Raw genomic sequence first — 14111 nt, 5'->3', positions numbered from 1 at the left:
CCCTTTCAAGGCCAAGACCCTTAGTCTGAGTACAAGAGTCAGTCAGTCTCTGCCGCCCTTGCTGTACATGGACATACGTGCTTAAATAGAACGTGCACTGTAACTCATAACATGGATTCCCTCATTCATTGGTGATCTCTCGCTATCATCTGCCAAGGACAAGGAGTCTGTGCCCCACCGACCAACTCTACCATGTCCACGCGTCAGTAGTTTTTTGCTTGCTAGATCAAACTCTGGGCCTGTCTTGTCTTTCTTTGGCTTTGACTTTGACTTTGGTGGAATTTTCTACTGTCTTGCACTAGAATCAGGGAAGTGGTCCCTGCCGCTCATTACTTAATTCAGACCGTCTCGTCTCCCTGTCTGTCTGTCTGTCTGTCTTTTATTAGAGATCCAATATCCCATCCCACAACTGCTTCTCCTTCAATGCTACGTCTATGGACGACGTGCGATGATACCATCGAAATCCACGAGCCACGACAACGATACCACGACCGTCTTCTCTTCTGCGATCACATTTGACATAATTTTTTATTTTTTTACCTTTTTTTTTAAACTTCCCGGTCCCACCTTGAAGATCGACCGAACTACCTACGGCTACCGTACAAGTTAATTGCCCCATCCACCAATACCGACCTTCATCCCTGGCCTCCTATTCCTATTCCTCGACCACGACCACATCTACAACTTTATTCTTGTCTTCGACGGCCGTCGCAGGCGCCACGACACGGCGCTTTTCATGTCCTCCAGACCCCGACTGCCACCGATCACAATACCTACCGCCGTGGTAGGATCTTCCTCGCCATGGACTTGATCAGGAGGGCCACCAAGGTGGCTCCCAGCAAACCTCCTCTACAACTTCCCCTCGACGAGAAGAGGGATTCCAAACATAACAAGGCGGTCGATTCCCGCATGGCCTTTTTCCGGAGACCCCTGCGACTAAAGGGGAATTCTACAATTTCCGTACCTCTGGGCGTGGTTGTCTTTTTTCCAATGCTTGTTTTAATCCTTATTTTTATTCTCTTCGTCAGCCATCCCAGCTCCCCCGGCAGGTTTCTGATACCAGGGGGCGCTCCCCCCAAGATGCGGTAAGTCTGATATCAGCATGCTTGGCATATCACACCAGATAGCTAACAGCCCAAACAGGAAAATCAGCGAAAAGTACGATAAGGTGTTCGTCGAGGGCTGCGCCCAGCCTGACACCAGCCAACCTCGAGCCAACGCCGCATTTGTCATATTAGCGCGAAACAAGGAGATCGATGGTGTTTTACAATCCATAAAATCAGTCGAGAGACATTTCAATCGCTGGTATCATTACCCCTATGTGTTCCTCAACGATGGTGACTTCGACGACAACTTCAAGGAGGCTGTTAGAAACCATACCTCGGGAGATGTTGAGTTTGGAAAGGTTGGACCAGACATGTGGGGGTTCCCCGATTGGATTGACCCCAAGGTAGCTTCAGAGGGCATCGCCAAGCAGGGCGACGCTGCCGTCATGTACGGAGGTCTGGAGAGCTACCACAAGATGTGCAGATTCTACTCTGGGTAGGTTGAGGCTCTCTTAGTGATCGAGGATAGCCCGGCTAACAGCGCAATAGTTTCTTCTTCAACCACCCCTTATTACTCAAGTACGAATGGTACTGGCGAGTCGAACCCGAGATCAGCTACTTCTGCGATATCACATAGTACGTTTTGCTCCTTTCAGACGCAGTCGCAGTCGCATTACTAACTAGTTGCAGCGACCCTTTCCAGAAGATGATCGAACACAACAAGACATACGGCTTCACAATCGCCGTCAAGGAACTTCGGGAGACCGTTCCCAATATCTTTCGATACGCCTCCGCCTACAAGCGACTTAACAACATCACATCGAAGGGCTTGTGGGAAATGTTCGTCGAGCCACCAGAGGAAGATGACGAGGACACTTCTAAGGACAGCGATATCTCACCAAATCCCGAGAAGAGTTTCTGGGATACCCTCACGGGTAAAAAGGAGAACATTGTCGACCCTGAGTCAATGGAGGGAGAGACCTATAACATGTGCCACTTTTGGTCCAATTTCGAAATTGCGAAGCTCAGCTGGTTCCGCAGTAAGGAGTACCAGGACTTCTTCGAAATGATGGACAGAAGCGGTGGCTTTTGGATGGAACGAGTATGCAAGCCAAAGTCCCCCTTTTTGTAACGATGCTAACATTCCTTAGTGGGGCGATGCTCCTATTCACTCCCTTGCCGCCGGCGCGCTTCTCGGTCCCCAGGATATCCATTACTTCCGAGACTTTGGTTACCGACATACAACGATTCAGCATTGCCCTGCAAATGCGCCGGGCAAACAGCTCGCACGTGAGCCCTACCTAGAAAAGACAACATTTCCCGAGTATAAGAGATTTGAGGAAGACGACTACTGGGAGCATTGGGACGACGTACAAGAAGGTGGCATTGGCTGTCGCTGCAGATGTGATACGGACGTTGTCGATGTTGAGGGCAAAGAAGGATCATGTCTTGCAGAATGGGTCGACGTTGCCGGCGGCTGGGAACATCCATACTAGGCCACTTTAGACTTGAGCTGTCTTGAGTGTGGAATCCAACAAACGGATCATCATCAGTATTCGAGCACTGCGATTATCAACCAAACATCAACGGCGCTTCAGGGGCATAAGCAACTTCATTCGACTAGGTCAAAGGGATTATTGCACATTCAGGGACAGGGAAAATTAAAAGGGGGTGCGGCGTTTTGTTTTTGTCCCGAGCATCCTGACTTTGCTTTCGCCATGGTCGGAATACTCGTCTAACATTGTACTAAAGGGATATGGCACGCGCATCGTGGGGAATCTGCTGCATACACGGTTTGGGAGGTCTTTGTCAAGATGATCTGATAGACGATGGATTTACATTCTACTCTAGATGTCAGAGAGCCCTTTGCATTAATGATATATGTAGGATGAGGACCGCCTCATTCTACGACCAGAGAAGTGGTTTTGTTGCATGTCTCATTCGGTGGTATTATGCATAAGTGATCGCCCTGACCTTAATTTATGGTTCTTACAGCTGCAAACCTTAAGCCTCATGCAGCCATCCCTTGATTGTGTACTAGATTCCGTGGTAGCGTAGGCAGATTCCCAGGGGCTGAATGGACGTGGCGTTGGAGGCCCCGGTCTAGAGAGCACTGCCCTCAAGACACTCAGCTACAATTCTAGACCCACCAGTTCATGGAGGGCTGACCAAGTCCTATATAAGAGTCCTAGAAACCACAAAGAGAAGCCTGTGCCAATATCATTCAATCCACGGGTTCTTCTCTATTCTCATCATCATACAAACCATATCAGTTTCAGTCACAATGGATACCTTGAATCGTGTCTCAGAATATCTCTTCGGCCCTGCGATTCCTCATCGAGAACCATGTGGCCGAGCAGTACAGATCATGTCGGATCTTCATCTGGAGCTAAATCGACAATACGCAACGTTTGACTTCCCTGTCAAAGCACGTTTTCTCATTCTTGGTGGTGATATTGGCCGTTTAGTCGACTACGACATGTTTCTTCCTTTCCTCGCACGCCAAACCGAGCGCTTCGAGAAGGTTTTCTTAGTTCTTGGCAACCATGAGTTCTATGAGATGAGCTATGAGGACGGTGTTGAAAAGGCGAGGGAGCTGGAAAAAGAAGAGTCTCTGAAGGGAAAACTCGTGATCTTGGATCGAAATCGCTGGGACGATCCGAATTCGAAACTCACAGTTATCGGCGCAACATTATGGTCGAATATCCATTCTTCAGCAGCTGAGACCATTGCCCTCCGAGTATCAGATTACAAGCTCATTAAAGACTGGACCGTCGCCAAGCACAACGAGTGTCACGCCCGGGATCTCGCCTATCTCACAGAGACAATATCCGAGCTCAACAACCTTCCAGCAGAATCTCAGAGAAATGTCTTGGTGGTGACGCACCACGCGCCCTGTGTGAAAGGGTCTTCAAGACCAGAACATGCGAATGCGCCGTATAAGATGGCATTTTCAACGGATGTTATACAGGCCAGGGAGTTTATGCGTGGAGTGCAGGTTTGGATGTTTGGTCATACGCATTATACGACTGAGTTTAAGAAGGGTGGTGTGAAGGTCGTTGCGAATCAGAGGGGGTATGTTTTGGGTTACAAGGGGCCGACACTGGAAAATACAAAGGGTTTTGACGACGAGAGAGTTGTAGAGTTGTGAGTTGGGATAGATTAGTTTCTTACACTTAGATGGTACTGGGGATCTGCTCTCAAAGAGCTTGGAGTTGGTATACTGAGTTAGTTCATTCCATGTTACGTGTTGACCCCGTTTGTATGTATGCAATCTATGCATGCAACGCCGACTATATGTCCTGAGCATTTGTCGTCAGAATAAAATGATCTATGGCTCATCTCGAGTTACGGATTATGGATGTTGGTTTTAGTAACTAATAAGTCCCATATGGATTGGGGGAAAAGCTTACGCAGGATCTGGTAAGCTACTATATCTGGAAGCTTAAGAGCTGTTCTTCTGCTGTGTCCAGGCACGTATCTGAGCAGTATGCGTCTCTCAAAAGTTTGGGCAATGGGCTGAGTCAAAGAAAAGCCCCAGACCGTGCCTTGCATGGGTTTTAAGCGTGATTAGTTAGCTTCATAACCCTTGATCTTCTTCTTTCATCTTCAAATATTCATCAATTGCGTGTTGGTTGTATGTTTCATACCCCTGTTGTTGGCTATAGATCCACGCAGTTAAGACTGTGCCTTGGGCTATGCTCGAATACAAGGATGATGAAAGCACAAGAATGTCGATTTATACGAACCTAGAGTTTACCACCTGATGTTATATATCAGTGTTGTCCTCAATGTTTCATCCATTTCGCACATCGTCTCCTCTTCACGATTTCCGCGATTACAAGATTCTATGAGGATTTACTAGGTAGTTCTTCATCCATATACACCCACGATGTCAGCCAGAATATCTAATCTCTACTACAATCAATATCCCAGGACGAAACCAAGAGACAGGTTATCCTTCTAGGCGACAGTTGTGCTAGACTTCCATCAGCCAAGCATTTCGACAGAGCGTCGTTAACAACAAAACTGGACGTTTTGAGCTGAGACAACGGAAACCAGCCGAAAGACTTATATAGTACTCATTTAATCGCTGGCTTTACAAAGTTTATCTGGGTAGCCTCGAACATAGCTATATCGATTGTTCAAATGGGCACCATGATGATCAAGCACCGCCAGGCTAAAACTGACGATGACCCAGCTAGGTTCGCGACCGATCCAATGTTTTTATTTCTTGTGATTGGTATGCCTCTCATTGCATTATTTCTCGGCTGGGTCGGCTGCTTGGCTATTTACAGACGCAGAAAGAGAATTAAAAGAGCTAAGCGCGCTGCTAAGGTGAGGGAAGAAAGACTCGCGGGCACGGCTGGGGATAGGCAAAGCCTTGGGGGAAGGACTCTCTGCAACTGATTGTCATTCTTTCGGACAATGTTGCTTCTTGATAAATGTGGCATGGGATGAAGATGTTCAGGCGAAGGAAGGGCTTGTACTCTATGCTTAATGAATGGGTGAGGGCGGCGTGTAAGTGATATCTTTGAGGGGTTTTCAATGGCTCCCTCTTTCTGGAAGGGCGAGGCTTTTATACGGTTTATGAAGATACAAACGACTTGATAAAGTCTTCTACTAATAATAAATTAATCATTTTCAATCTCAACTTCTAAAATGTTGACTCTGAGCCTGTCGTTGATGATATCTATGAGTTCTAGCCTGAGGCATCCACTGCCCCAGATTGGCATTCTTGCGCTAAGCCATTCAAAAAATTGGTTACCGTCGACTTCGAGATCGCCAGCATCAATTCCAGACTCACGGCCACGGCGCCCTCTCCATGACGATGCCTCCTCGAATCTCACCCTTTAGCACGCCGCTGTGCTGCAGGACGACTGCCAATGCTCCTGTTTCATCGCTGACCGCTTACCTCTCCGGCCTCTCCCTCCAGACCCGAAATGCGTCCATCCTCAGCAGTCTTGCCAACAACCCCGGCGCCGTTCACCAGAAGAAGCGAGTTGGTCGTGGTCCCTCTTCCGGACACGGAAAGACATCTGGTCGTGGTCACAAGGGTCAGAAGCAGCATGGAAAGGTCAAGCCGTGGTTCCAGGGTGGTCAGACACCTTTGATCGTCAAGCATGGTCGAAAAGGTTTCAGCAACTTGTGAGGCGCCTACGAATATCCGGACAAGATTTTGAAGAGTCAGGAATTACAGTAGTTCAATTGACTAACAAGTTTGCAGCCGAGCTCCTCAGATGTCGGAAGTCAACCTCGACCAGATCCAGGTTTGGATCGACCAAGGACGAATCGACCCCACCAAGCAGATTACACCGAAGGAATTGATCGAGTGTGGCATTCTTGGAACTGTCAAGGATGGCGTCAAGGTCCTTTCCCGAGGTGCGGATATGCTTAAGCAGCCCATTGATGTTATGGTCTCACGTGTTTCTGCTGGAGCTATTGCTGCTATTGAAGGTGCTGGAGGCAAGGTCGTCACCCGATACTACACCAAGCTGGCCATAAAACGACTCCTACGAGGCCAGTCCGTCAACACAGATAAGCCTCTCCCTCAAGGATTGGAGCACGTCGACACTGTGCTAGCCGCAGCCCGCGATGCACCCTTCCGGTACCGATTACCCGACCCTACCAGCCGTGAGGACATTGAGTACTATCGTGATCCCGCACACCGAGGATACTTGAGCCACCAGCTTGCGCCAGGAGAGTCGCCCAGTTTATACTTCAGAGTGCCTGGAGTGCACAAGATCAAGAGCGAGGTTAAGAAGGAGAAGGCAGCCACTGAGGAGACTCTGTTCTAAGAGTTGGCAAGGGCATAAGAAGAATTGTATTATAATGACCGAGTATAGACACTTGGATGTGATAACAAGCAATGTACAAACAAATGAACTCACGAACTTGTTTCTTATTAACCTTTGGCGATCAGCCACAGTCTTGACAGGCTGTGGCGTCTCCAGGAACATCCAATCCATTTTAACCGTTGCATGCATCGGGGGGTACGTACCTTACCCATGACGCTCCACAACAGCTCCGTCCGGTTTAAGTTGATGTCGCAGACCCAGGTCTTCTCCACCTGGAATGACTTCACCAACCTCCCAGTTGCCTCTCAATTCGCGTGTATTTCGTCGCTAGAGCTTCTGTATTGCGTATTGGCTTTGCTTCAACTCCTGTAGCTGCTGCTTTGTTCCATCGCAGGCTCGGTATCGCGCATCCAACTCGATTGCGCTGTATATCGTCCCCTTCGCGGCTTCGATTACGAATCGCTATCTAGACGATCGATCTACGCTCTCCACGAGTATTCGCGACTCGGCTGATCGACATCGACGAGATTGATACGCGCCGCAAGATAATCTTACAATCGCTGCTCGTCTGAAAGTTATAATGTCACTTTTTGGTTCATCACCGACGGAGGACAGCCCAGGTCTGGGCTCGTCTACTGGTCCAGCTCGTCGCGGCGGTGCTGGACTCTTCGACGATGACTCTGGCTCTGGAACTCCAAAACCATCCATCAGTCTCTTCGCTGACGATGACGACTCCCATGATTCACCTTGGGACATGCCCACGCCGCGCAAGCAGCAGAGCAGAGCCGATCTTATCCGCAACCTCCTCCCTGGTAGCGACGTGCCCGATGCCTATATCGAGACCTTTGATACAGTAGTGCGCGAAGATGGCAGCGGAGGTCAGGTCACTTCTGGTGGTGTCGCAAAACTCTTCGCTACTGCCAGACTCGGTGCTGATGCCCAAGCTCGCATTATGTCCTTGGTAGCTCCCGGGGGCGGGGATGTCCTGCTAGGTCGAAACGAGTTCAATGTGCTGCTGGCTTTGGTCGGCCTTGCGCAAGAAGGCGAAGTCATAAGCCTGGACGGCGTTGATGAGCGCCGAAAACGTAAGTAAACATATCCCTTCGATTCGCATTTCGCATGATTATTTTCCCCTCACGTCAATCGCTTGTTTGCCTAGACTTACAAGCTGCCCTATCAACTGGTCAATGCAGTGCCATGGATGTCATATCAGTGCTGGCATATGCCCCCCCGGCGCTTGGTGGAGACACTACTCAGGTCCAGCTAATAACTCATTTCCATCACAGGTCTTCCGCAACCCAAGCTCGCGGGTCTCACTGCAGAGCCCGTCCTACCTCCAGTTGCTGAACTTTCCGCGAAGCCGCCTCAGACGCCTCCAAAAGATATTCCTCCTCAACAACAACAAACTCCTCCCGCGCAACAACAGCCCAAGCAATTTCGACCTGCCATGGATGACCCAGAGGATGATCCATGGGGGAGTCCTGATATGCATAAAACCCATGATCATGGTCCCTCCAAGTCCAACGGCACCCAGCGAAACAGCACAAATGGCCATACCGGCTTTGGCCAAACACCACCGACAACAGTAATCGACGCTCCTCCTCTGCCCAATATTGCATCCCCCCAGGCCACTACGTCTCCAAACAGCCGGCGACAGCATAGCAGCAACTCGGTGACAACGCCTGGTGGATGGGGATACTTTGATGGGAACAACCCTGTTGTAGGCTTTGGGGAATCTCCCTCTGGGCCTGTCCAGAATCCCTTTGGTGGAGCTCCCGATCTGACACCAACTGCACAACCTCCAGCTCTTCAGCACCATACGAGCAGTGGTAGAGCCAGCCGCGGCGCCGAGGAGAATGTCGTTGTTGTGCTTATGCCGGAAAAGGAAGGCGTTTTCATGTTCCAGCACCATAATTATGAAATCTCGAGCATAAGGCGCGGTAGCAAGGTTATTCGCAGATACAGCGACTTTGTCTGGCTATTGGATTGCCTACACAAGAGATATCCATTCCGTATTCTACCGCTACTTCCACCTAAACGTGTAGGTGTAAATGGTAGCCATCTGTCCAACGATGGGGCTTTTATCGAAAAGCGAAGGAGAGGTTTGTCGCGTTTCCTGAATGCCCTTATCAGGCACCCGATTCTAAGCCAGGAACAACTTGTTGTCATGTTCTTGACCGTTCCTACAGTAAGTCGATTCTGCCACCAAGTGTAAATCAACTGCTGAAGCTAATATCAGCATCAGGAGCTATCTGTGTGGCGCAAGCAAGCTACCATTTCTGTTCAGGATGAGTTTACTGATAGAGCACTACCACCTGGCTTGGAGGATTCTTTGCCAGCTGAACTTGAGGATCTATTCAACCGAACACGCAATGGCGTCAAACGATCTGCTGAACTTTACATTAACGTATGCAACATCATGGATCGTCTCGTCAAGCGAACCGAGGGCGTGGCTGCTGACCACGCTCGTATTGCTCTTTCTTTGGCCTCTTTGACAGAAACATCGGAGGATACTTACGCAACTGACACCAACGAGGTTCCTCTTCTTAATGATGGGCTTGTTGCCATGAGCAAACACCTCAGAACTTGCCAAGCTTTGATGGAAGATGAGAGCCGTGGATGGGACGAGGGAGTTCTTGAGGACCTTAAGCGCCAACGAGATGCTCTTGTCAGCGTGCGCGAGATGTTTGAACGAAGAGAGCGCTTGGATAAAGATAATATTCCTTATCTGGAGCGAAGAATTCAGACAAATGAGAACAAGCTTGCTAACTTGAGATCCAAGCCAGAAGGCGTGGTCAAGGCTGGTGAGATCGACCGCATAGCAGAAAACATCATCAAGGTAAGCCTAGCTCCGGGATGTTAGAAGGGGAGGCACTAATAAAGAATCAGGATAAGGAGTCTATTGTTCAGCAACACAATCGCTCCATCTTCGTCAAGGAGTGTATCCGCGACGAGCTCATCACCTTCCAGTCAACTCAATACCAAGTCAGCCGATGGAATCAGGACTGGGCTGGTGAGCGAGTCAAGTACGCCGAGATGCTCGCAGACAACTGGCGACGATTGCTAGATGAGCTTGAGGGCATGCCCCTGGGTGACTAGAGTCCACCAGAGAGTCACCAAAGATCATTTGCTACAGCGCATGACGAGCCTGTCGATGAAAGCGCCGAGATAATATGGGGGGATGTTGAGTGGTGATTGGATATAACTACGGGAGAGGAGAGAAGCCGTTGTGTGTTTTCAAAGTATATTTATGCGTGCAAGATGTATTTGTGTATCAAGACAAGAGCAAGAAGGTGGTTATGCATGGGTTGAAAGAGGAGCGTTAGTGGGAGACAGAGAAGCGTGTGGATATGCTCGATACCCTTCATTCATTTTAGTTTCCAATGCTCATTCATAATAGAAATCAAGCCTGCCCAGTTTATACAAGTCGCTGCTCTTAAATTATACGGTCGTGATAACTCTTGTTCACAGCATGCGAGATGATGGTGTTGTTTCACTCTTAACGTAAATATTCCCTTTTTCATTTTTTTGCTGTCCATGTCAGTCTTGTATATCTACCACTGATCTGTCACGGCACCATGAGAAGCATCTCCGACCAACTTAGCATACTTGGCCAGCACACCTCTCTTGACTCTAGGCTCAGGAGCCTTCCACTCACTCCTTCGCTTCTCCATCTCCTCGTCAGTGATATCGACGTCAATGCGGTTTCTAATAGCATCGATAGTGATAACATCTCCATCCTTGACCAGAGCGATAGGGCCTCCGACCATGGCTTCAGGCACGACGTGACCGACGATGAAGCCGTGAGAGGCACCACTGTATCGACCGTCTGTGACAAGGGCAAGATTCGAGAGACCAGCACCCATGATGGCTGCAGAGGCCTTCAGTTGTTCGGGCATACCGGGACCACCCTTGGGACCTTCATATCGAACAATAACGACTAAGTTACCGTCGGATTGCTTGATCTCACCCTTGTTCAGGGCAGCGTTGAGCATCTTCTCAGTGTCGTATACACGAGCCTTGCCAGTGAAAGACAGACCCTCCTTTCCAGTAATCTTAGCAACAGCACCACCTGGGGCAAAGTTTCCTCGTAGAATTCGGATGTGGCCGGAGTCCTTGATAGGGTTATCGAGAGAGCGGATAATATCCTGGCCAGGGTCCAGGCTGGGCCAGTCTTCCACGTTCTCGGCAAGAGTCTTGCCGGTGACCGTCATGATGCTGCCGTCAAGAAGACCACGGGCGATGAGCATCTTAATAACGGAGGGTGTTCCACCAACGTTGTACAGATCCTCCATGTAGTACTTTCCACTGGGGGCTAGATCGGCGAGGAAAGGGGTTCTGTCACTGGCGCGTTGAATATCGTCGATGGTCAGGGGTACACCAGCTGTGTTGGCCATGGCGAGGAAGTGAAGAACACCATTTGTAGAGCCACCCAGAATCATAGTCAGAACAAGAGCGTTCTCGAAAGAAGCTCGGGTCATGATATCGCGAGGACGGAGATCCTTCTCCATAGTAGTGCGGATAACCTGAGCAGCGCGCTCACATTCGCGACGCTTCTCAGGGGACTCGGCGGGGTATGATGAAGAGCCAGGCAGTGAAAGACCCATAGCCTCAATGGCAGTAGCCATAGTGTTAGCCGTGTACATACCACCACAGGCTCCAGCACCGGGACAAGCATGCTTCTCGATATCATCCATGACATCAGAGCTCTCACGGCCAGCCTCACCAGGATTTGTCTTCGCGTGGAGTCGGCCATAGGTGAAAGCGCCAGAAGCTTCGTAGCATGTGCTGATGTTGATGGGCTGCTCGAGGAGCTTAGAGTGGCCCTTGCGGATGGTGCCGCCGTAGATCATGATAAAGGGGCGGTTGTGACGAGCGGCGGCCATTACAGTGCCGGGCATGTTCTTGTCACAGCCAGGAATAGAGATGTTGGCGTCATGGTGCTGGGCGCAAGTTACAGACTCGATGGAATCAGCGATGATTTCTCGGGTCTGAAGAGAGAAGCGCATGCCTGAGAGGTGTGAGTTATTTGTTGACTTTGTGGGTGAGTTTCACTGACCTTCGCCTCCCATAGTGATGGCGTCAGAGACACCAACGGTATTGAACTGCCATCCGATCATACCCTCCTTTTCGATAGAGTTCTTGACGATTTGGCCAAGATCGAGGACTGCAACTTTGTGAGCATAGATTTTCCAGGGCGAGCTTGTCTCACTTACGATGAGTACTGCAAATCATTAGTATTCGGTCATGAGAGAGGCTTTTGGTTCAAAACTCACTTGCAAGGGTTTCCTTGCCACCACACAGTAGCAACACCGATTTGAGGGGCATTCTTCATCTTGTCCTTGTTGGGGACACCAGCTCCGTAGAGCATAGCCTGGTAAAGTCAGTGAGCTGTTGGGATATGGTAGAAAGGGAGAGGGGGCATACCTGAGCTCCAGGATAGTCATGCTCACGAGTGATCTTTGTTGACCAACGGTTTAGAGCACCACCTGGAGGAAGACAGGGAAAGGGGATGTAGTCGGGATCTTGTTTAGGGTCGTGTTGGACTTGGTCCGCCATGATGATGAGTTGTGAAAGCTGATCTCAGTCTGTATGTAGTCTGTTTGTTGGTGGAGTTCAGCGGCTTCCAGTGATTCAACGGCTGAGAAACACGAGAGTCAAGTCAAGGTGAAAGAAGCTATCTCCTGATGACTTGAGATTAGTTTAAGGTAATGAGAGGGTAAATAGCGATGTCGGAGAGAGAAAGAGGAAGAAAGGATGAGCCGGTTTATGTTACAGTGAAGAGGATGCCAAGGCGTAACCCCACGGGCAGTGACTGGCAGTGACAGACCTTATATATAGCAATTGAATCCGGACAACAAGGTCTTTAGACTTTTGGTCTTGGGTGAGGGTGACAGAGAACCGAAGACGAAGAGAAATTGACCAAAGACAAGCGTCGGATTAGACAAGAATTGTGGTGCGAGTTGCAATGCGTCTGCCGAAGAGCGGAGTAGTTTAGTTTTAGTGACTGTAAGCGGAATGTCCTGTAGCCTGTAGCCTGTAGCTTCGTAGCCCTGTGACTTGAGGTAGTGTAGTGTGCGGAGTAGAGTAGTGAGTGGGTGGCGTTGGCTCTCTTCTGTTGATCAGTTGAAGGTTTACGATGTTACAAGTCACGAAGAGAGAAGAGAAGAGACAGAACTGAGATGAAGATAATACGGAACAAAGGAAGTGATAACGGCTGCTGCAGCTGGGACATTTTGTACTCCTCAAGCTAATGTAGCTTCCGCATGATACCTACTCAGATAAGAGAAGCGTCGTGAGAAATTGCGTCAAACTCGTCTACCTCGTGTTGTCAGAGGCTATTCTCACTCAGAAATCTTGGCTTGCCTCACTTATCCTTCCTTTGCCGGACCGAACAGCTCGGCATTCGCTCCGGACCTCGAATCAAGAGTTCCCCCATTCCCCTTCTCTTGATTCTTCTTTTTCTTTTAACCCCTCTTGACTTGGTATGATCATGACATATCCACTTCCCGCCTGCTAAAGAGGCCAGCAACCCCGCACATTAGTTTGTTAGCTAGGTAGGTAGAGCTTTGTCGAATACCAACCGTCGGTTTAGCAATTACGGACCCGTCGAGCTTTAATAGGTCCGAGCTAGTCATTGCCAATCAAGCAGAGAGGGATCAAGAGCTGTCTGTCTTGCTGAGTGAGTGCAAGAGAGAATAAATACTTGAAACACTCGAGTTCATCCTCACTCGTAATAAATATGCTCCCCTCACGATGCCTTCACAGCGTGGGGATAACTAGATTTAAATTCTAACCCCCAAAACAAAAAAAACATGACAGCGGCTAAATGGGAAAAACGCATTCATCCCCTAAGAATATCTACCTATAGTACAGTACAGTACCTTGCAGTTACATTCAGCCGGGACTCCGCAGTCCCATTCGCTATGGATCCCTTGCCATGATCCCCGATATGCCCCTCTCCGCGTGACATCCACTATTTCTTCATCCACCGGGGCCGAACCGCGGATCGGATACGGGGGAGAAACACCGAAGTTTCGGCTGACACTCACCCGAACGGTTCTAGCCACCGAGACCCTGTAATGTTTCGACGTATCAGATATATCATGCTGTAGAATTGTCGGTTGTTTAACTACAAACAAACAAACACACCTCTTTACGTCTTCCCCTTGAATACTGTACCGTACCTCAGCTACCACTACTACTACAAGACACAGTGTACGTACTCACAACTCGTCAATATCATCCCCCAATATCATGCAAGTCA

The 14111-nt window shown here is 49.3% G+C and overlaps 5 protein-coding genes; 4 read left to right on the top strand and 1 right to left on the bottom strand.

Annotated features, from left to right (window-relative positions):
• Window positions 1–801: 801 nt before the first annotated feature.
• Window positions 802–2542, top strand: FFUJ_07693 (probable KTR5-putative mannosyltransferase; the record flags this gene model as incomplete). XM_023577974.1 has 5 exons in its annotated part: window positions 802–1085; window positions 1144–1542; window positions 1596–1682; window positions 1737–2148; window positions 2198–2542. The coding sequence occupies 5 exons, from the start codon at window positions 802–804 to the stop codon at window positions 2540–2542; spliced, it is 1527 nt and encodes a 508-aa protein (XP_023430950.1).
• Window positions 2543–3330: 788 nt separating this feature from the next.
• Window positions 3331–4197, top strand: FFUJ_07692 (related to Ser/Thr protein phosphatase superfamily; the record flags this gene model as incomplete). The annotated part of the gene is made up of 1 exon (XM_023577973.1): window positions 3331–4197. The coding sequence occupies one exon, from the start codon at window positions 3331–3333 to the stop codon at window positions 4195–4197; it is 867 nt and encodes a 288-aa protein (XP_023430949.1).
• A 1680-nt stretch (window positions 4198–5877) lies between these two features.
• Window positions 5878–6844, top strand: FFUJ_07691 (related to MVP1 protein; the record flags this gene model as incomplete). XM_023577971.1 has 2 exons in its annotated part: window positions 5878–6194; window positions 6274–6844. 2 exons carry the CDS (start codon window positions 5878–5880, stop codon window positions 6842–6844), a joined length of 888 nt encoding a protein of 295 aa, XP_023430948.1.
• Window positions 6845–7424: 580 nt separating this feature from the next.
• FFUJ_07690 (related to MVP1 protein) lies at window positions 7425–9943 on the top strand (the record flags this gene model as incomplete). XM_023577970.1 has 4 exons in its annotated part: window positions 7425–7929; window positions 8131–9032; window positions 9090–9683; window positions 9734–9943. 4 exons carry the CDS (start codon window positions 7425–7427, stop codon window positions 9941–9943), a joined length of 2211 nt encoding a protein of 736 aa, XP_023430947.1.
• Window positions 9944–10398: 455 nt separating this feature from the next.
• On the bottom strand, window positions 10399–12403 carry FFUJ_07689 (probable dihydroxy-acid dehydratase; the record flags this gene model as incomplete). XM_023577969.1 has 5 exons in its annotated part: window positions 10399–11855; window positions 11904–12011; window positions 12061–12068; window positions 12121–12218; window positions 12272–12403. 5 exons carry the CDS (start codon window positions 12401–12403, stop codon window positions 10399–10401), a joined length of 1803 nt encoding a protein of 600 aa, XP_023431452.1.
• Between the last annotated feature and the right edge of the window lie 1708 nt (window positions 12404–14111).

Source organism: Fusarium fujikuroi, chromosome FFUJ_chr05 (genome assembly GCF_900079805.1).
Source record: "Fusarium fujikuroi IMI 58289 draft genome, chromosome FFUJ_chr05".
In the NCBI taxonomy this organism is placed as follows: domain Eukaryota; kingdom Fungi; phylum Ascomycota; class Sordariomycetes; order Hypocreales; family Nectriaceae; genus Fusarium; species Fusarium fujikuroi.
The sequence above is the reverse complement of the archived record's forward strand: the minus strand, read 5'-3'. Positions and strand labels throughout refer to the sequence as shown.